This window comes from Cystoisospora suis (genome assembly GCF_002600585.1).
Source record: "Cystoisospora suis strain Wien I chromosome Unknown contig_19, whole genome shotgun sequence".
Lineage (NCBI taxonomy): Eukaryota > Apicomplexa > Conoidasida > Eucoccidiorida > Sarcocystidae > Cystoisospora > Cystoisospora suis.
Window position 1 is genome coordinate 9,257 of NW_027152821.1, and position 22,015 is coordinate 31,271.

The following is a 22,015-nucleotide window of genomic DNA, read 5'->3' on the forward strand; positions in this document are numbered from 1 at the left end:
AGGGAACGGAGTGCATGAGGTTCTCGTGTTGCAGACAAGTCCAGGGTGTGTAGAGGTAAACTGACTTCTAGTATCGAGGCTTCCGTTCTTCATTGGTTCCTGTAGGAGGTGGGCAGAAAGTCTCATACAGTACAACTTCTACATAGACAATATGCCAACAGATGATATCAAAGGACTGGGTAAGCATGGATTGTCCAGTAGCAGGAGATTGCAATATGCCGGTCACGGATGGTGACGGTGACGGCCCGAGATACGCCCGCTTTCCAGGGGCAGACGCCTCGCGAGATATCGGCGCTTTTGGTCCTCGTCCACAGCCACGCTTCTTGCAAATTCCGGAAATGCAGGAGGGACACCATGCTCCTGAATCTCAGCCGAGGTCCCGTTCCGTATCTTGCGACTCATAGACGGAAACCAGGAAAAAAGGATAGCGAGCAAAGCGCGGAATACGCAGAAGACGAGACAAGCGAAGAAACTGTCGGTGCAGCCTTTGCTTGATGAGATAAACCTATCATTTTCACGGACCATGAATAAAATCGCTTTCGACAAGCATATGAGGCGGAATCAAAATGATCCGATGTACCAGGATCTAGAGCTTCCTCCTAAGCCTCTTCCACCTCCTCCTCCCCGGTTAGTTGTCCCATCGGGTCACATCTGCTTATGCTTGTCAGGAGAAAGTAAACAGTCGGCCTCCGGGCATGGCACATGTTCGAGCTCGGGTGCGGAACCTACCACCACAGTTGCACATGTTGTGGTCGCACGCGATCACGAAGGCATAGGAAAGTCCCCGCCCCGCGACAGTGGCAGCTACGGCGATTTGACTAGATGCACGGTTCCTCGACCTACTCTACGTTGCACCCGCTGCATCTCGAACTTCAGGCGGCCGTCAGGCAACCAACCTGAATCCGCCGAACAGTTGGTCTGTGCCATCTGAGCTAACACGCAACCACACGGTCCCATGGGCTTCACACATAGATCCGCGACAGCCTACCCACAAAGGCAGCAGTCTTGTCGTTCCTCTCAGTATCGCGTTCAACTAGCCCAGTCTCTGTCGTTGTCATTCCAATAGTACTGCCACTTTAAGTGTTCTGGTGCTTCGCCTCAGGCGACCAACGGGGCCCCTGTCATACTCGAACGTGATGAAGGTAACTTCTGCTTGTTGTGTTGCGCTCTTCAGCTTCGGGCTGGTGGAGACTCCCCCACACGACTTCACTGCGACTTTTGCTTCCTTCTGTTTCTCCTCACTTTTCGTCAAATCCGAAGTGATTCATGCTCTTTCCGAGATCAGAGCCGAAAGCAATGGCATTCTCGAGCGTTGTATCTACAATGTCAAAGCCAACAAGGTGAGGGAGAGCGACTCAACTTCTCCTCGTGCCCTTTGCTTCGTCAGAAAAGCAGCAGTCCAAGAGGAGATGCAGTACTTCTATTCGTTTTTGTGTCCACGACCAAGTACGTACGTGGACCTGAGTCTATACTCCGCTTTACTCACCTAGTTGGGTTTCGTTGAGAGAAGCACAGCTCGCGTCTAGTTCACTAGTGCTCCTGAAACTTACACTCCATCTTCGGCACTAAGTTGCCAAAGTTTACTGACCCCGCATGCTCAGTTGCTGTTGGCCGACCTGCAAGTAAACCAACTTTCAATCCACGGCGGTCGCCGTTGATCTGCACCGCGCGCTTGCAAGTATCCTTCAACCCTGTTCTGGACGCAATTACCTTGAGCAGGCAATGAAGCTTGAGGAATTCAAGCAATCGCAGAGAGCGTGTATTAGCCAGGTAAGTCAAGCCAGAGTATCTACAGTACGCTGCGGACAGGGCTTCAGGCGTGACTCCACAGAAAGAAAGGCTGTTTCCTGACAAGAAAGATCGAGTGGTAGAGTCACTTCGAAAGCATTGATTTCGCAAACCGCTTTCTCTCGACGCCGTTAAGCACCCGCCCTGCAAATCACTAAGCAACGGTTCTAGGGTGTCACGTCTCGTGGGTACACGAGATCATGAAGCAAGGAACGATGCGAACAGGGTGTGTTGTCTCCGATATCTCTTATCAAACACCAGGATCAGTCCACTTAAGTTCCGCCTGAGGCTAGAGGCTTACGATCTTCTCTTAGCGTGACACAACGAAAGACGCTGTGCACACAGAAAGTGTACTTCGAGAATCGGAAGCGATACAAGGTGGTCAAGTCTTTGGCTGACTGCCGCGCCTGGAGTGTACGCGGTTCTCCACTGAAGGCTTACTGGCGGATACAACACCGACGCCCCGTTGCCTTGGCACTGAGAAGCTCACTGTACATCGAAAACAGAAGCGGCTCATCCCTAGACGGACTCCTCTGAAAATGCCTCCGTACAAACAACGCTGCCGGTGACGACTCACTCCTTGCCGGGTTACTCATCTGCTATCCGGAGGCGTCCTGGCTTACTACCGTTTTGTACCGTAAGCGAGACCAGCCGAGCTTTCCTGATCTGTGTGTTTTTTATGTTTAGCTGTCCTTTGACTTGCAAGAGACTTGGGCACAGAATGTTCAACGCATTGTTGTAAAGCACTTCATGAACGTTGGGAAAGGATGGTTTGACATGTACGAAACCAGCAAGGAGACGTACGACTACGGGAAACTAAAGAAAATGCTCCTTGTTGCCTGCCTTATCATGCAAGACAGCCTTCGGTGAGTGCTTCACTGAAAAGAAAGGTGACTGTTCCTGTAAGCAACGATCTGCTTCTTAGTGTGGTGACAAGTACAGTATGACCCGCCATAGAAAAGTGCTAACCGGACCTGGAACTCGGAAGAGTGGGGAGAAAACTGGTAATACTTTTCAGACAACTGCCTTATAAGCGGAACTGTGTGCGCCATCCACGGGTCGCGGACAGATTATGACCCAAGGTGAAAATTAGTAAAGAAAAAAGTACCCTTCTGGAGGAAAGCCCAAACTCTTGGCAAATAAGCCTGGTATCCAGGAAGTGTACAGACGTGATACAGGCAGTGTGGGCAGGATTCCTCTGCGTAACCGACAGAAAGGTGACGCCTTGAATAGAGGTGGCAGCACAACAGATTCCTGAGTGACCAGGAGAGGCCAGCACGGGAATCGGCACCGAGTTTCGCAGGGCGCCTTCCCGATCTACAGGTTCATGACGATGGACTCCCTGTCAGCTTTCACGTCGATGGTGGAGTCCTATCGGCCAGACGAGATCATCATAGAGTCTGTAAATCGGGTTAAGAACGTCAGGCCGGGAAGGAGGGGGAGCACTCGTGATAACTGGACAGAAGGAGAGGACACTGAAGAAGAGGAAGCCAAGGAGCCCCAGGGGCTATTTCTCCTCGACGTCACCCGCAGTTCGGACGACCAAGAATTCCAGTTCAATGTCTCTCCCAGAAACTTCCTCGCTGCGGTCATCGACATCTTCGAGAAAGGGTAACAAAGCAAGAAGTAAACGTCAGGGACTTGTCAGGGCAAAACACTCTGGAAGTGACTAGGACTTCATCCATCCCGACACTGTCCTGGCGCCTACTCGGTTGAACACTTGCAGGAATCCACACCGCTAGTGCCACACTATGAGCTCGCTGTCCCCATAGCGAAAGCAGCAAAACCCCGTTTCAACAAACTTCTGTCGCTGTACGCTGACAGGCACGCCTTCGTTCGATGTGCCCAGGTCGACAAGACTAGGAGCCCATGCCTCCTCACCGTTTGCCATGGTTTTCAGAGGGCCGCGAGTTTCCTATGAGCTTGAGAATATCGCGTGTTGTGGCAAGTATGCAGGGCTTCTATGGACCTGCAGAGGGTAATCTCATCTCGAACATGCTTCTTATAGCCGTGTATGCACTCCTGTTCCCCCGTCTGTCTTCGCGTTCACTAGTAGCACGTCCCAAAGTGCCCAGTCCACATCCCCCATACGTCTTCTCCCCGCCTCGCCCCCCTATCCGCCTAATATGGTTGTCTCCGTTTCCGATATGGATTGTTACAAGAGCGGCCCTGGGAGCCAAGCAGTCATTCTGCCGACAGGAGGCTGGGCCATGTCTCATGCTTGCACCCGCTTATTGATTTCTGTGACGTAGGATTGTCCAGATGGGCGATGTGCCCCAGCCAGAAAAGCTGATTCTTCCCCACCTCTTCAAGAACCAGCCCAAACATGTGCTCGCTTCTGTCAGCCTTGATGAACCCCGAGTGCAGGTGCGAGACCTTGCAGTTAGAGCCAGGGACCCCCGTTCAGGCCGTTCAGTTCGTAGCCGCTGTTTGGCCCTGAGCCTAATCAGGTACTTGGTGTAGCCCATGTGTCCGACTTTTTTCAGCTCATGAGAGGCTCTCAGTAATGCACTGTTCCGCGTGCCTCTCCGAGGAAGAATGCAAGAAAAAGTACGCAACTGACATAGAGCCTATTGCGCGGTGGGCACGTGGGAAGAGGAAGCTGTCTGTATAGGCACGATCTAGTTAGAAGTTCTGACTGAATATGACGTGAGAATAGCCGGGACAGAGAAAAATACTTCGTGGCATTCCTGTACGGTTTCACTGCCAAGGGAACGTCGGTTTCGGGAGAGTTCCACTTGTCCTCCTGAACCATGGAGAGGCCATCCTTCATCCTAGGTCACCTGGACCAAGAGGTGTGAATGGCACATTTCAGTGCTCCCCGTTTCGGGGTTGGGCCGGCGCAGTGCTCCCCCCTTCATCGAACGTAGTGCTGAAGCTCGTGGCGTCTCTCCGTACAGGAGTATAAAAGGCGTCTTGAGGAGGCAGTTTCGTTTTATTTTCCGTACCTGGATCGGTTTCTACAACTATTCGAGAACTATCTCGAAATTCTTCAGCTGAAGCCCGAAGAGACAGTGAAACAGCTGGAACAGAAAGTCGGAGGAGCAAATGCGAGCGACCAATTGAAGAACCTTGCGAATGAGTACTTCGCGGTATGTCGCCATAGCAGATCTCGGGTTTTCGCTGACCATAATTCGGTGTGGTGTATGGCGCCTTACGGCCACAGTACTACGCCTTAGCAATGTATGCGCAATAGAAGAGCGCGAGCGGCAAACCTGCCTTAGCGTCTTTCAGTGCAATCCGTGCCTGCCATTCAACAGTTGCCTCCAGGCAACCATCGCTTCCAATGCCTAACATCCAAGCGCCACCCCTCGACCTCAGTGGATCCCGCCACTACTACACAGACGGAAAGCTCTTTCTCAACGCATCCAGCTTCCCAGGCAGCACCGCTGTCCTCGTGCAGCCCCAGACAGCAAATAGCACACTGCTGGCCGGCACATCTTGCTTTCTGATAACGAGGAAAGCAGTCGGGAAGCTCCGTTAGGTTTCTCCTACTCTGGTACCTCTACAGGTGCACTCTCCGGAGTGCAGAAAACGGGAACTGAGAAGAGAAGAAATTGGAAGTTCGTTGCCATGTGTGTTTGAGCGACGATGACGGCGGTGTGGCTACTTCCCGCATGGCATCCAGGGTGTTCCCTCTTATTCATATGCGCGCCACTGTACCTAGTGCACGCCAATTATTCAAGCGAAGACCCTGTCCCCACACTTCTGCCAGATAATATCTGTGGTCTTATATGATGTTGGTCCGTACCTGTGAGTTTTTTGTTTTCATTCCAGTCCGGCGCACTGCATTTCCCAGGGGGTAGAATGACGTGGACGTATCAGCGCATAGTCACAAAGAGAGGATGTATGTTGTTTCTTCGATTCTCTCCTGTCCTTACCGGTCTTCTGTATCTTTTCAGCGAGAAACAAGTCTGAACGGGGAAATTCCAGATTACATAACGATTGGAGCTTTCCGAATAAGCTGCAGTGACATCAAGCGTTTCTTAGCTTTGAAGCTCCATACCGTAGGAAGCTTGATTCTCGATGTCATAGCGAAAAGGTACCTCCAACGGGTGAAACCACCTTTCAACTCGTTGAGGAAGCGCCTACGCTGACGTCTCCCCTCACGGAACTTGCTTCAGTTCGAGACAATATGGTGGAAGGTTCAAGACCACAGATGCCAGACACAAACCACGTAACACACAGGCAAATGCCCGTTAGGTTTGTTACTTCACCTGCCCTAGTATAAAACCTTCCGCATTGCACCGCGGACGACGCGCCTTCGAGACGTCCAAGAAATGGCGATTTCCAAGGGAATCTCATAGACAGAATGAGAAAACTGCTTGCTTGTTCGCGCGCTCTGCTTAACGAGCAAGTGTATCCCCTCTTTGTCCGAGACCCCCACCTTCAAATGAGATCGAAGTTATCAAAATCTTCTCAGGAGACGATTCTGCCCTAAAGGAATACGCGTTTAGGACTGGCTTCTTTCCAAGTGGAACAACTGACAAACCATCTCACTTTTAAGTCTGGTGAAAAACACCGAGCTGGGCTTTCCCGTTTCTTCCTCGTACAACTAGCTCTGTTTCTCATCTTGTACTCTATCGAATGCGCCACTCCCGCCGCGTTCAGATGCCGCTCTTACCAGGAATGACAGGCACGGAGACGAAAAGCACGGGTGTGGCTTCTTGGATGACTCTATTTGTCAATTTTTCAGATTCCGAGATCAATGTACACAGACCTTGGACCATTTCAGAGGCATCTTCGCAACTCTCAAAAAGCGGCCGAGGAACATCGAGGAGTTGACGGAAATGAAGGAGTTCATCAGCGATATCCCGTCAAAGCTGGAACGCCTCGCGTATGATATCAAATCGAATCTACACACCTTCGAGATTCTAGAAGAGTTCAAGTATAAAGTCGGTAGCACACCAGAGAGATTTCTCATCCCAGAAAGGCTCTTCTCACGGACAATAAACTATCGTCGCAGGCCAGTCCTTTGAGACACACCGTGTCTCGAGGGGGCTCCAAATTGCTGACCTGAACGGTGCTTGTTACTAGTATAGATGTACATACTTTAGGCAGACATGGAAGGCTAACCTTCGTGCGAGAAGCAGAACACAGTCGAAGGCTAGTTAGCAGACTACAGACATTCGTCTTCTCTTTGGGCGCGGGTAGTAGTAGCCGACACAGAGAGAGAAAACAAAAGGATTCGACGCTGTTTCACTTCTGGGGCCTGCTTCAACTCACATATCCCTCTCTTCCACACTCACGGCAGAAAACAACGAAGAGGTCCTCGATGGGATGGTAGACGCGCACACCAGCCAGTGAGCGTTGCAGAGCCGTGCAGCAGCATCCCAGACAACCTAAGGAAAGACACCTGGAGTTTTACTCAGAACCGAAAGAAAACGAAGTTTCCTGCCGCCCTGCGGGGGCAAGAGCGTACCTCTTTATGTGGCTGGTATCTTCTAATAGTATTCCCTCGGATCCGTATCGTATAAACGGGACGTCTGGGTCTCTCTCTCTTATCTCATACGTTGTTAAGATTCCAAACGTTCTAGAGGAGACGCAGTGTCTGTTACACGAGTCGGATCCATCTGGAAGTCTTTATGACGGTACACTCTAAAGAGTTTTGCAACCCGACTGGAAGTTCACTCCTTGGCGACAGCAGAGAAAGTGTCCGTGCGTTGCAATTCTCCACGGACACTGAACTGAAGAGTCCCCGCTCTTCTATGTCTTCGTTGCTTATTGGTAGCCTTCCTTACAGAGTTCTTCTCTCTCCCAGTTAGAAAGAAAAAAGGTGGTGCAAACAGTCTGGCTTGCCACAGAGGTGTTTGCATCGACTCCGCTTGCTCCATGAAAATTTGTCTCCGCTTCTAAGTAATCTTCTTCACGGAAAGTGCACTTTTCTCAACTTGGCATATGAGAAGTTTCTTGTCTGTAAGATGGAGTCAGGATTCTCGCGGAAGACGCCGCTTGGAGTCACTTTGTCTGGATGTGCTTCTCTTTTCTCCGATCCACGTGAATCATGAGCTCCTTGTTATTTTATGACGCCTTGAAAGAAAAGAAGAGGTTGTATTGTTTCCTGTATTATTCACAGCTTTACGTAGAAGACCATAATATACGATGGAAGATATTCGGGTCACCATTAAATACCATGACACTCATGGCCGAGACAGAAGGTCTCCTTGACAAAGATAGACAGAGATTCCTTGAGGATCTTCTCAGCCAACAGGTACGCATGCACATCGGTGTAACCCAGTATCTCGTGTTTCATCATGTCCTTTCTTTCTTTCTCCCATATGCGGTTCTTCTTGCGGAAAGTCTGAATAAGAAAGCGCGAGCGAATTTGAGACATAGACAGAAGTCAACCGGTCTATTCTTCAAGTAGAATGATCGATTGGAGTCCCACCTTTGCTTTCCTCTCTGCTCGTTTGTCCAGAGTTTAGTGGCTTTTTCTAAACGAACCTCACGAAAGTGACCCGTGCAAATGCCTTCTACTTTCCGGTAGCATACTGCTCATGTCAAGTTTGAAGACAAAGGAAAGGATTCAGATAAAGCCATAAGTGTCGATCTCCATAAACTTTCGTACATACAGGGCGGAAGAAGAACAACCTCTAGTTCCTGGCATTCCCGTAGAGTAGTCCTCGTACACCGCGCTCCACATACACCCGAGACACATATATGGATATATAGATAGCTAGATCAAAGACAGACAGACGGATAGATAGATATATAGATTAAAGAGAGATAGATAGATAGGCTAGGACTGAACGGAGATACGGGCAGGTTCATAGACGGATAGCCCGGTTGACAGACCACGATCCAAGCGTGTAGACGAAGGTGAGGAGTTAATGAGACGTTGAATCATTGACACCCTCAGAATTCTCCCTTGCCATGAAAACTCACGTGTACGTGTATATATTGTGTTTGTATACGTCTTTCCGCTTAATGCAGTGCTGCATGCACTTGGGTCTCTTTCCTGTCTGCGTGTCCTCGATCCATCTCTCTTTCTTTCTGTCTTAGAATGAATTTGAAGAGACGTTACAAGATCTCGAAGGAATTGTTTCGAGTTTCGCCCAATATTCGGACATGTCTAAGTTGGAGGAAATTAGCGAAAACGTCCAGTCTGTCAACGAGCGCATCGACATGAGCGTCAAGGCTGCGAAACTTTATAACAACAGAGAAAGTCTCTTCGGAAAATCCCTTACAGATTACTCACGAGTTCAGAAACTTGTCAAGGTAATAGCCATCAGAATCAGACCGAGGACACATCAGACGGAAAGAAAGATCTCTCATTATAAGCATGTACACAGTGAAACGTGTGTATGACAGCATGGTCGTGTAGTTACACTTGGTAGTGCAGGGATTTGCTTATTGTGTCGCATGTACTCACTCCTGTATATAGACGTGTGAAGACGAGGCTTCCCTACCTCCATCTAATCATTCATGTCTATGTATATGCATATCATATAATTATATAGAAGTTACATTACATATGCATATATATATATATATGATATTCACGCACGTATACACATATACATTCCTATGTATAACACGTGTATATATACATATATATATGTTGTATTTATCCATACGTCTGTCTACACACGTGTAGAGCACACTATTGTAGTGCCACACACTTTGGTTGCTGTGAGCCATGCCTAACCTTTTCTCCGTTTGTCGGAAATCTCTCATTCTCTCTTGTCGATGCATGAATGAATGAGCCTGTACATACACACCATTCTAGGCTTCTCAGACGCACGTACCTCGTCTTGCAGCATTGCACATCGGTGGCTACCAACTATAGCTACACTGCGGACAAACCGTGTCAAGTTGCTTTCCAGTGTATATCAGAAAGGGCCGTTCTTCGTTCTTTTTTTTCTTCTTCATCCTTCTGTTCCTCTTAGGAGTTTGAGCCCTTCTCAAATCTGTGGATAACGGCAGCTGATTGGGCTCGGAACAGAGTGCAGTGGATCGACGGACCCTTCGAGAAAATCGATGCTGCTGCCATGGAGAAACAGGTGGAGAGCACCTTTTCTTCTTCCTCATTGTCTTCCTCGTTTTCTTTAATAGATAGCCTTCAGTATACGTAGAAGGCTATGTGCTATCATGAGAGACCCGTTCCTATGTTTGAATGGTCGGAAACTGTCTCGCCTCCTTCTTCCGATCATTTACACATCTCCACGGCACCATTCCTAGAGCAACTTCTATTGCCTTAATAGCTCTTCAGAAGAAGAAACGACAGAGAGAGAGATTAGAGATAAATAAATAGATTAAAAATAGATAGAACTAGATTAAAGAAACATAGCTAAGAAGAAGGAAAAGGACCTCCCTTTCTCTGTTACCTCAGACCAGCTGTGAGCCGGACGCGAAAGTCTGACCAGCGTTATCCCTCTTTCCTTCTTTCTTTCTCTCAATATACATGTACGCGCAGTGGAGATGAACTAACTCTCTTCCTGTTTAGAAGCCCAAACCGTCAGATCTCCCTTGTTCTTCTTCTTCTTGTATGACCTGCCGCTGTTGGGTAACCTTCGCTTGCAAGAAACCTAGAGAGAGAGAAACTTCAAGAGCTTCCAGTCCTCCTTTTCTTCTCGGTGTGATGACTCTCTTCTATCTTTCATCAGGTCTATGGAGGCATAAAACTCATGCATAAAGTAACAAGAGCTCTGCGCGAGAGGGAGATAGAAGGGGTCTTGAATCGGGCGGAGACAGTCCTTAGTGAGCTTGAAGAGTTTGGGCCTCTCGTGCCTGTCATCGTAGCTCTCCGTCATGACGGCATGCGTGACCGACACTGGGAGAAGGTGAGCTAACTGAAGGGAGAATAAGAAAGAAGATGGAAAGGAAGAGAAGGAAGAAGAAAGTAAAATCTTCTGCGGACAAGGAAGCAAAAGAAGACGAGATACGAGAAAGACAAGGATGGGCAGGACGTTCGCAGCTAAGGAATGAATGGAATCTTTCTCCATAGTGAGGGGGAGGAAGCTTTCTATCTACTGTGGCTACAAAGGAAAGACGTATAAAGATATCTAGGCAGAGAGAAAGAAAGAAGGACGGAACATCCCGCTTTGGGTCTCGCCTGTAAGAATTTCTAGGTCTTCAGCGAGTTGAGAATAAAGACATCTAGAATGGAGGACGACAGGAGAAGACTTGTGAAGACAGAGAGGAAGAAGGAATGCCTTGGCTTCATTTCTATCACCTCGTCTCTCCAAACAAGAGACTCTCCTGTAGAAACTGCTGAAGAACTTCCTTAAGATCTCACCTCTCTCTCTCTCATGACCATAGCACCTAACAAACCCCACGACAGCCACAGCAAAGAGAGACAGACAAAGCAGATGATATTTCCTCTCAAGGTGTTCATAAGCAATCTCTCTTCACCTTGTCTCGTCTCCTTCACCGAAGAGACAGCTAATGAGCATGAGCTCCTCTTAAAAGTTAAAGCGCTTGCATCTATTTGAACCATAAGATAAAGAACCCCCCTACGAGATATCTTCCAGGACCGAGATGATGTCCTTAGCAAAGAGAATAACACCAGAGTGCCATGGATCTTCCCTCCCGCTTTGTTTCTCTATCTCTTCAATAGTAGCTGCTTCCTCATGATCTGACTGACAAGAAGCCCGCACGACGCATCCTTTCGGGAGTGGACTTCTCCTACATGAGATAGACATGTCCCTCTGCATTTTTCCTAGTGTACGGACAGCGAAGCAGATGACGACTGAGTGGTGACAAAGAAGAAGAGGAAGGTCACCCCAGTTTGTGAGAGAGAGCTTTCTGCTGTCCGAGTGTATGTACACCTGTAGGTCTCCGAGGCTGTCGGGACGAGAATTTGGCCAGGCATGGAGAACTTCAAACTCAGCAATTTACTTGAACTAAAAGTCACGGATTTCACAGATGTAATTGTAGAGACAGGAGAACTAGCTGCTCGGGAATATCTCATTGAGAAGGTATGGATGCAGACGTATACATGTATGAGTATAGGAGTAGGGAGGTGTGTATGTAGATATATAGCTATGTGTCCATGTAGGGAGCATGTATGTATGAGTAGGTATCTATGAGTGTAGGTAGGTGCGCAAGGCTCTCGTTTGAATCTCCTTTTTATGGAGAAGTAATCCTTCACTTTGGTCATGTAGGTTCAGATATTTCAAAATGGCTCTTAATCGATTGTGGTGGTGACGTCCGAGTGTATGTACACCGCACGCTCCTTTGGGTGCTTGGCCTATTGCTTCTAGTCTACTACTGAAGTCAGCTTGTTGGGGGGCCATTTCTAGCGTTCTTCTACGAGTGCATGCAGTGTGTGAGAGCTACGAAGAGTATTGATATTACTTTAGCAATTGAAATAGCCCTTCATCTCGACTCAGCCCATTCTTGTTTACCTATGTATGGACTTCTTCCTCTCTGCTATTTTTTGCCAAGAAAGGAATAGGTAGACCATAGACAGACAGACAGAAAACATCTTTGCGATAGGCATGAATCTTTTCATATCCGTAGTCGGATGATGTAGAAGAGAGCACGTTCTTTCCCTATAGATGTCGCTACAAACCTCTACACATACCTAGTCACGTTTTTCTTCTTTTCTCCTGTCTATCTACATCTCAGTCTGTATCTGATACACCCTACACCTTCCTCTCCCCTATGCCAGTACATCTACCTCTCTCTTCGAATGCTTCTCATCTTTCTATTTCTCAAATCCAACCTTCAACACTTGTCCCGTATGTCTTTCTTTCCTCTCTCTATCTTCTCTTCTCTCTTTCCCCGACAACGTTATCAACCTATGCTCCCCCTCCCTATATATGTAGATGCATGCAGTCGTCTTCCCCTCTAGACCTCTCTTCTATTCGTTCTTTCTCTTGCGTCCTTTCTGTCTTGTTTTCTATAGTCTTTGCAGAAGATGAAGGCAGACTGGGAAGGTGTAGAATTCAATGTAAAGGAGAAGTACAAAGCGACAGATACCTACATCCTTAGAGGGACAGACGAGATTCTCGCTCTCTTTGACGAGCATATCATGACAACCCAAACGCTTCAATTCTCCGCTTATAAAAAGCCGTTCGAACAGGAAATCGAGGAATGGTCTCAAACGCTACTCCTGGTAAGCATGGAAAGATTTTCTGCATGCATGCATGCAAGGATGGAGAGAGAGAGGTCGAGAGGAAAAGAGAGAACGACACAAAGAAAAGGAAAGAGGAATGTATCTGTCTCGGGCTATGTATCTATCTCGTTTAGATTTCACCTCAACTACTCTAGAGATGTTTTTTTCCCTTCATATGGAGAGATAGATTAGAGATAGACTCAAATAGACGGATAGATAAAGACGTTGCAAGGAATGAATGAGAGCTTGCCTTTACTCCTCTATAAAGAGAAGACACTGTGATACATGTGTATAGAATAGACAAACGAGTTATTCATTATCATCTTCTTCTATGTTCATCTCTTTATCTATCTATCTATCTGTCTTTCATCTATTCATGTATCTATCTATCTGTCTTTCATCTATGTATCTATATATCTATCTATCTTTAATCTATCTATCTATCTATCCCGGTATCTGTTTCTATCTGTCTGTCTAGCTCTTTCGGTTACTTCTGTTTTGATAGGCAAGAGAGGTCTGAGTGGTGGATGGAAGGATACGAGGCCTCAGACAGACAGGGCCAAAAAGAAGAAGTGGAAGTCATCTATTCATCTAATTCGCAGTCTCTCTCACTTCCACCTTCTGAACATCTTGTATGCTTGTAGCTGTGTCTCCACGTACACGTGATCCATACACATACATAGATACATATGTATACATATATATATCTATGTATATTGACGAAGCTACTCTCTGTATATTCCTATACATTCATCAACATACATATATCTATATGCATGTGTGCGAGTGTCTTTGCCTCGATTCAGATATCTGTCTGCGTTTCGAGGTGGCTTGTCGCTCACGCTTTCTTTCACATCGTCCTCACTAGCATTATTTTTGTCACTTGGACGTCGCTTTTGCCTTTTCAAGGAAGAAGGGATATCTATCTATCTACCTATCTATCTGTCTCTCTCTCTTCTCATACAAATTGAATGGCTTGGAAGTACTACGGACTGGTACTGTCTCCCTTCCCATACATGTTGTTCTCTATGATAAATCGTCAGCTAGAAGGAAAGACAAAAGAGAAGATGTGAATCTCTCAAAGTCTTACCAGGAAGGAGATCTTAATGTGTATGGTATCTATCAATCAAGAATGACCTTCTCTTCTTCCCTTCACTATTCTTCTCTTCTCATCTGTTTTCTTCTTTATCGTCTTCTTCTTCTTCTCTGTCCAACATCTCTTTGTTTCTACCCCTCACTTTCAATGAATGTCTAGTAAGGAGAAAGACGATTCTTGGTGTATCATCTCATCTCTTCCTCTCCTTTCTTTCCTTTCTTCTCATCTTTTCCTTTCTTTCTTTCCTTTCTTCTCGTCTTTTTCTTTTTCTTTTCGCTTGTGAAAACTTGCCAGGCCTCAGAGACGCTTGATGAGTGGCTGAAGTGTCAGAGATCTTGGATGTATCTACAGCCCATTTTCGATTCTCCTGATATCATGAAACAACTGCCTTCTGAGACCAAGAGGTAAATACCACATTCTCTCTTATCTCTTCTTCTTCTTGTACAAAGGCAGTCTCTTTCTTTTCACATCGATATGGGATGTGCTCTATGCACTTTTCTAGGAGATAGAAAAGGATCGTCTTTTCTCTTTTCTCTCTTGTTTAGGTTGTCCTCTCCAGTTGGCCTTCTGTTTCGGGTTCCTTCTCAATCTTCGCTTCTCGTAGCTCTCTTACTCAACACACCTAACTAAAGATAAGATCTATGCTTATATACATACCGTGTTTCTTATCGGTATGGCATGTTACTCTATGTGCATGTATATATACATATATATGTATATACATGTATATGTGTCCGTCCGTACCTCTCTCTGTATACGTATGTGTGGCTATACGTATATATGTAGAGAGCGTAAATTGACATATGCTTCTATAGATCTGTTTGTAAAAGAAGTGAAGAGTGTCTTCTGTTAAATAAAATAAGCAAGAGAAAAGAGAGAGATACATGCACACGACTCAATACTCATAAAGCATTCCTATCATCACGCTATCACTTCTGTGTATCTATCTATCTATCTTTCTCTCTCTCTCTCTCTATATATATATGTCTACATATATGTATACGTATCTATCTACCTATATATAAGTCTGTGTATACATATGTACTATGTAAAGCAGTTCCTTTCCTCCTCTTTACTTCTCCGCACTGCCTAACTTGTCAGTTACATCAATATATATTTATATATATATTTATATATATATGTTTACATGGATATCTGTGGATGTGTAAACACCTTGGTCTTACTGACCTTGACTTCTTGCGGTTGAGATATTCCTGAGAAAGGAGAAGGACTTTCTTTGTTTCTTCTCTCTCTTCTTTTCTCCTTTTTCTTCTTCTTTTTCTTCTATTCCCAACTATTCTTCTCGTTTATTTCTCTACCTCTTTCTTTCATTCCTTTCTTTTTCTGTCTTTCTCGTCTTCCTTCTTTTCCTTTCTTCTCTTTCCTTTTCCTTCTTCATCCTGTTCTTTCCTTTGTTTCTCTTTTCCTTCATCTCTCTCCTGCCTTGTCTTTTGTCACCCCTAGATTCAAGTCTGTAGATACAGCCTGGAGAGTCTTGATGAGACATACCAGCGACTCGCCTTCAGCTCTCCCAGGCTGTTCGGCCTCAGGCCTACTCGAGAAGCTCCGTGACAGCAATAAGAATCTAGATAAGGTTACACACGGCTTAGAGTCTTACCTCGAGCTAAAGAGAAGCCAATTCGCTCGATTTTACTTCCTCTCCAACGACGAGCTTCTCGAGATTCTCTCAGAAACGAAAGATCCCACACGAGTCCAACCGTTCCTCTGTAAGGTCTTTGAGAATATGGATAAGCTCCTCTTCGATGATACCATGACTGCAACATCGATGTTCTCTGCTGAAGGTAAGGGAAAGATGACACGAAAAAGAGAGAAGAGAAAAAAGAAAAAGAAGAAGAATGATAGAGAAGAAGAAGAAAGATATGTCTCACAGAAGGAATCAAGACAAGAAGAAAGAGAAGAAGAAGAAGCTAGGGCAGACAGTAGGAGTGTCTATTCTGAGGGAGGTGATGAGCCTAGCGAGCTCTTCTATGGAGAAATCTAGATATCACATGGAAATTCAAAGAGAAGGAAAAAAGGAATATTTACATCTACATCTATATATATCTATGTCTATATATGTATATATATAGATGCAAGTATAAAGAGAGAGATGTGCTTCTCAATTACAGGATCAAATAATAAGATGGAGTAGACAATGAACCCACGTCTTGTAGATATCTTCATCTCCCTCTTTCTATATAGATACATGTAGGAAGACCGGTTTGTTTCTTTCTCAATCTGCCTTTGATCCCTTCCCCTCCCTTGCCCAATATCTATCTCTCTTTCTCTTTACTTTCTTATTCTCCGTCATATGCATCTTTGTCTTTCTCTATATCTCTCAATATGTATATTTGCTGACTGCATGCGTGTCTCCACAGCAGCAACAGCAGCATCAAGTCTTTTCATCCCTGACTAACTCACCCTGCCAACAAGCGAAAGTCGCAGAATCTCCACCCCTACATACAGGCTTTCTCTCTCTCTCTCTTTCTCTTTCTCGGATTTGTACCTCTTCTCCCCTCTCTATGACTCAACACATAGGCCCTCTACTGCGAATCCAAGAAGAGAACATGCATACATACATACATACCATTCACTGTGCTCCTTAGAGATGAGAATTCTTGACTCTTCCTCTCCTTTCTTTCTTTTGCTCTGTTTGTCTCTCTTCTCTTCATTTTCCTCTTCTTCTTGCTCCCAGGAGAGAAGGTGGACTTCGTACAGCCGTTAGTAACCTATGATAAGAATGTGGAGACATGGATGAATGAGCTGGAGCATATCATGAGGCGATCGGTTCGCCAGGTTCTCTATAAAGCAACTCTTGACTATGAGAAAACCCCTCGTGTGCAATGGGTCCAGCAGCATCCGGGCCAAGCTGTCTTGAACGGGAGTCAGATACACTGGACGAAGGATGTGGAAGAGGCCATCACGAAGAAGACTCTTCGAGAGCTTCTCAACAAACTCAACTCACAGCTTATGGATCTAGTAAGAGAGACACAGACTGATAGAGGGATAGGGAAGAACGGGGAAAGAAGGGAGGTCATGGGAGATATATAGCGATAGGAAATGTATATAGGAGGTGACTGTGTGGCTCTGTATGAGGAGAGGGAGAGAGATGAAGTTCTCTAAGAAGGGAGACCTCCATGCACATGTGTCTCACATCTAGAAAAACCACTGCAGTATGTGGAAAAGTGGATGCTTGAACGCCCCTCTCCCTTCTTTCTCTGTCGGTCTCTCTCTTTCTTTCCCTACATATATATATATATATAGATATGTATTGATTGATCAACACACATCACATAGACATATGGTCGCGAATGTCTTGACGAGCACCCGTCTATAGATGACCTTACAGTAGAGAGAGAGACGAAGCTCTACAGACGCTAGGTGTGCTTCTGTAGAGTTGGATAGCACCTCGTGACCTTTCTCATATGAATCCTCAAAATCGGAAGACGCGTCTTCTCTCCTCCCATCTTCCTTCTCATTCTCTCCTTTCTCTCTTCATGCGTGTTCGTCTGTTTGATCTCTCAGTTAAACAGGGTCTCTCTGTCTTTTCGCAGCCCAGTCAAAACACACTTCCTACAGGCGCATGCTCGCCTGAACGATTCCGTCCTACCGTGGAAAAGAAGAATTCATAAAACATCTCTATCTAATACTTTCGATGGGTTTCTCTCCTCTTCCCAGCTGTATATACACTGTGTAGTCTTATCCTATAGGTTGTGGAAGGGTTCCTCAAACACCCAAGTCTCTCTGAACCCGCCACTCTCCATGCGTAGAGAAAGAACTCCCCTGTCCCTTTCTCTCTCTTCATTTGATCTATGTCTTTCTCTCTTATTTTCCTTGCAAACCCCGTCTACAAGACCTTCTTCTTCAACCTCTTTTCTTTTTGTTTCTTTCTTTGTTTCTTTGCATTTCTCTGTGTGGTTTATTTTCCTTGTAGGTAGGCTTAGTTCGCAATCGCCTAGAGCAGATGCAGAGCATAACTGTTGGCGCTTTAATTGTCATCGATGTGCATGCAAAGGATGTCGTCGAGAAGCTAGCCGATGAGAATATCGATTCGATCTCGTCCTTTGAGTGGATCTCCCAATTGCGATACTACTGGCGAGACGACGACTGCTGGATTCAATGCGTCCAAACAGACTTTCCTTATGGATATGAATATCTAGGAAATACCTTTCGCCTCGTCATCACCCCTCTTACCGATATGTGCTACATGACTCTTATGGGCGCACAACAGCTAAACCTAGGTAAGAATGAAAGAAACGCCCAAGGCAATGATAGCTAAAGAAAGATTCAGAGACACAAAGAAAAAACGACAAAGAGATTAAACAGAGATAGGAGAGAGAGGTTAAAGATAGACAAAGAGAGAGGGCTTAAAGATAGACAGATAGATTCAAGATAGATAGATAGATCAAAGATAGGTGAACTAACATACTTGGGAGAGAAAGAAAGAAGCATAGAGGTTCAAGCGAAAAAGACACGAGAAGAAGAGACTCTTTTTTTCTGTCAGTAATGAGGTTGTTTGTCCTTCATACGATTTCGGGCCTTTGTGTGGGACGACTTTGTTTCGGTGTGTCTCAGTTAGGGGTGATCTAGGTCTTTTCTTCGAGATATCACGATGCATATGTTGTGCTGTATTTAGCTTGTAGTACGTTTGTATGTAGATTCATTGAACTTGGAATGCTCTCCGTCTCTCTATACATCCATATATATGAAAGGTCTGAGTGTTCCTGTCTCTCTGTCCTTTCCTACTGTTGATGTGAACTCCCTTCCTCATTCCTCTACCCACGCACTCACCTTTGCATAGGGTAGACATATACATGTTCGTATCGATATTTCTCTATCTATCTATCTGTAAATGCGTGTAGGAATATGCACCTGCATATATATGCCGTGTATCTATGTAGCTCTACATGTGCCTATCTATGTATGGCCTTACATATGTATGTATGTATGTATGGGACTATGTTTGTACCTGTAGATGTATGTGTGTATCTGTGTATGCGTGTATGTATCTGCATTTGTATGTATCTCTATCTATGTATATGTGTGTATGTATACTACCAGGTCAGTGCGCCATGTATTGGCATGCAAACTTGCCGTATCTTCTTCTCGTCTTACTGCATGCGCACGCAGTCACTCACTTGGATCTCCTTTAGATCGAAAACGACGACTTGTGTCTCTCTGTGCTCTTCTCTCCTGAGTACCTTGATCATTCCTTCATTTCATTTCAAGTATGCACGGGACAGAAATACGAAGACTCGTTTCTTTCTTTGTTTCTTAACAGATGGCGCCTCCTTATCTCCTCCGAGTGTTTTCTCTTCTCTTCTCTTCTATGCACACGTACCCATGCATGCATGCACCTCCCTCACTTTTCTCTTTCTTCTCTGTCTTTTCTTTCTTTTTTTCTGTCCTCTTCTTTGAACCCGCATGCATGCATCCGCACAAGCATCCATTCTTCTTCCTCTTGGTCTGTATGAGTCTATTCTAGGTGGAGCACCTGCCGGGCCAGCAGGGACAGGAAAGACTGAGACTACAAAAGATCTAGCTAAGGCGGTGGCTCGTCAGTGTGTAGTCTTCAACTGCTCGGATATGATGGACTATATCATGGTCGGGAAGTTCTTTAAGGGCCTCGCCTCTTCAGGTGCATGGTGCTGCTTCGATGAGTTCAATCGAATCAACATCGAGGTGAGAAACAAGAAAGAAAGAACGAAAGAAAGACAGAAAGGCAGGCAGGGGCGAACTTGGCCCGAAAAGAAGAAGTGCTCGTTGCTTCTTCTCTTTGTCTCTTTAGTCAAGCTGACTGGGCCCTTGTAGGGTAGAGGTCCTCCATAAATCGTCACTTGGAGTGTATGGGTGTAGATACAGAGAGACACATGAAGAGTAGAGACGCAATAGAGTGGCGATTTCATCAGGAGATACACATGCACATATATATATATATATAGATACAGATACATATATATAGATATATATGTGCATGTGCTTAGATATATGTCCTTCTACCTAATGTACTGGATATCTCGTTCTCTATAAATGAGTCTTTAAGACGTCAGCGACAGCTGTGAGAGGAGTCGAGTAAATGAACAAGGGATGAAGGAATTGTCTTTTCTCCTTTTAGCTTGACGAGAGCCAAGCTCCTGCATTTTCTTGTCTAAATAGACATTAGCAACTCCTTTGGTATAGATGAGAACGGCATTTGTCGTCAGATTCTTCAGAGAGCTGCTACAAGGCAGAAAGACACTCATTCCTCTAGCTCACGTGGAGATCTGATGTGATATCTGAAGCGTCTCTGTATATAGTGCGGATGTATGTACACCTGACGGCGTCATTTGGACGACGTGACTCTACTGCATGCAACCAACAGTGTACGTTTTCTAGACACCTTGAAGAAAAGAGACAGTTTGAGGCGAATCAATGGAAATCTCGGCTTTACTCGTGAAAGTGCTTCTGTTTCTTTCTCTTTACAGACGTAGATATGTAAGTATATATATATATATATACAGATGAATGTGGAGATAGACTTCTTTCGTGGAGCCAGTACACACTAGCGCGTTTTAAAGTCTGTGTCTCTACATGCACGCATTTATACGTATATCTATCCACATACATACCTGTACTTGCAGTTAGGTATGCATCAAAGTGATAGCTATATGTAAACATACGGACATACCTATGCAGCGAGAGAGAGAGAACGATCTGCTTATTTCGATCTATCAGATCCTCAAGGCACAAGACAGAGAGAGAGAGATGTATATAGTCAAGAAGAGGAGTTCTTTTCCACTCAGCGTCATCCGTTAATGAACCGAACCAAGAGAGAGACAGAAGAGAGAGACAAACGAAAGGCTCGACATACATATACATCTCTTTCTTTCCTTGTTTCTCATCTTCGCTTTTCTTCCTGTTCTTTTTGTCCTTTTCTTCTGTCTTCTTCTCTCCTCCTGCACCTTTAGGTTCTTTCAGTTATCGCCCAGCAACTTTTAGTTCTCTTTGGAGCGAAGGCTCAGTTGAATGACTTTAGCGAGACAGCAGAGATTGAGTTTGAAGGCTCTCAAGTCGTAGTTTATCCCACCTTTAATGTCTTTATCACTATGAATCCTGGCTACGCTGGACGTACAGAGCTTCCCGATAACTTAAAGGCTCTGTTCAGACCCATGGCGATGATGGTAAGAAAGATGCGGCTCTGTGGAGGTCTATTCATCTGTCGATTTATCTAGATGTCTTCTTGTCTCTTTCGTAGAGCGAGAGACATGCATCCCCCACCCGTTCAAGCATCTACACGTATAGTGCATGCAATCATCCTACATATAATACCTGAAGGTAAGGTGGCTGTAGGAGCTTGATATATATATATATATATAGACAGAGAGAGAGAGATAGAGATGATGCCGACCACGTGAGAAGATCTAGAGGGAGTGATGCCTTAGCCTGCAGTAACGGAGAGTTTTCTTCCTGCATGCAAGAGTGTATGCATGTAGAATAGGTTGATATGTACATACATGAGAATCGACAAAGCTCTTCCCCCAGATTTACAGCGATTTCTCTGTAATACCTGAATAAGGAAGGTTCATGGCCTCTTTCTTTCTCTCTCTTTTGATCGTATTCCTAGCTTTCTTTCTGCTTTTCCCGTCCATACAGCGTGAAGTGTCTATTCTCATTCATCGTGGCTTTGGCAATGTTCTATTCCATCCTCTGTCTAGATCTGCTAGCAAGAAGTAGACGGCTGTAATCAATTCATCTGCCTTCACTCTTGTTCTCTTCGCATGCACTCTCCTAATATAGCATAGATAGATTGCTATAGTCTAGATAGATTCTTACATTCGGGATGAACGCATCTCCTGCTGCCCTTTCTTTTACTTTGGTCTCCTCGCCTATCGCCGCCTGTTCCTCAGTCTTGTCCTTTTTCCACAGAAAGAAAGAACGAAAGAAAGAAAGAGTTCGTTTGTTTCCCTTTATCTCTTTGTGTGTGTCTTTTCACCCCTTTTCGTTCTTCTTCTGTCATGGTTTTTCCTCGCATAGACCTCACTTCCTTTTCCTACCTTCCTTCTTATCTCTTTCCTTCTCTCTTCTTTCTT

General features: G+C 45.4%; 1 protein-coding gene across 1 annotated transcript in view; it reads left to right on the forward strand.

Annotated features, from left to right (window-relative positions):
- Window positions 1-14: 14 nt before the first annotated feature.
- CSUI_000038 (dynein heavy chain axonemal protein) overlaps window positions 15-22,015 on the forward strand; it is a gene marked incomplete at both ends in the record, with an annotated part of 22,382 nt that continues 381 nt past the window's right edge. The window contains 22 exons of the mRNA XM_068060273.1: window positions 15-19; window positions 106-179; window positions 405-627; window positions 1,175-1,340; window positions 2,476-2,654; window positions 3,112-3,399; window positions 4,041-4,155; window positions 4,689-4,880; window positions 5,691-5,830; window positions 6,485-6,683; window positions 7,865-7,999; window positions 8,791-9,006; window positions 9,678-9,791; window positions 10,395-10,571; window positions 11,565-11,708; window positions 12,641-12,850; window positions 14,241-14,350; window positions 15,411-15,748; window positions 16,642-16,925; window positions 17,881-18,187; window positions 19,432-19,628; window positions 20,894-21,106. Coding sequence (XP_067927753.1) covers window positions 15-19; window positions 106-179; window positions 405-627; window positions 1,175-1,340; window positions 2,476-2,654; window positions 3,112-3,399; window positions 4,041-4,155; window positions 4,689-4,880; window positions 5,691-5,830; window positions 6,485-6,683; window positions 7,865-7,999; window positions 8,791-9,006; window positions 9,678-9,791; window positions 10,395-10,571; window positions 11,565-11,708; window positions 12,641-12,850; window positions 14,241-14,350; window positions 15,411-15,748; window positions 16,642-16,925; window positions 17,881-18,187; window positions 19,432-19,628; window positions 20,894-21,106 — 4,026 coding nt within the window. The remainder of the gene's footprint in view (window positions 20-105; window positions 180-404; window positions 628-1,174; window positions 1,341-2,475; window positions 2,655-3,111; window positions 3,400-4,040; window positions 4,156-4,688; window positions 4,881-5,690; window positions 5,831-6,484; window positions 6,684-7,864; window positions 8,000-8,790; window positions 9,007-9,677; window positions 9,792-10,394; window positions 10,572-11,564; window positions 11,709-12,640; window positions 12,851-14,240; window positions 14,351-15,410; window positions 15,749-16,641; window positions 16,926-17,880; window positions 18,188-19,431; window positions 19,629-20,893; window positions 21,107-22,015) is intronic.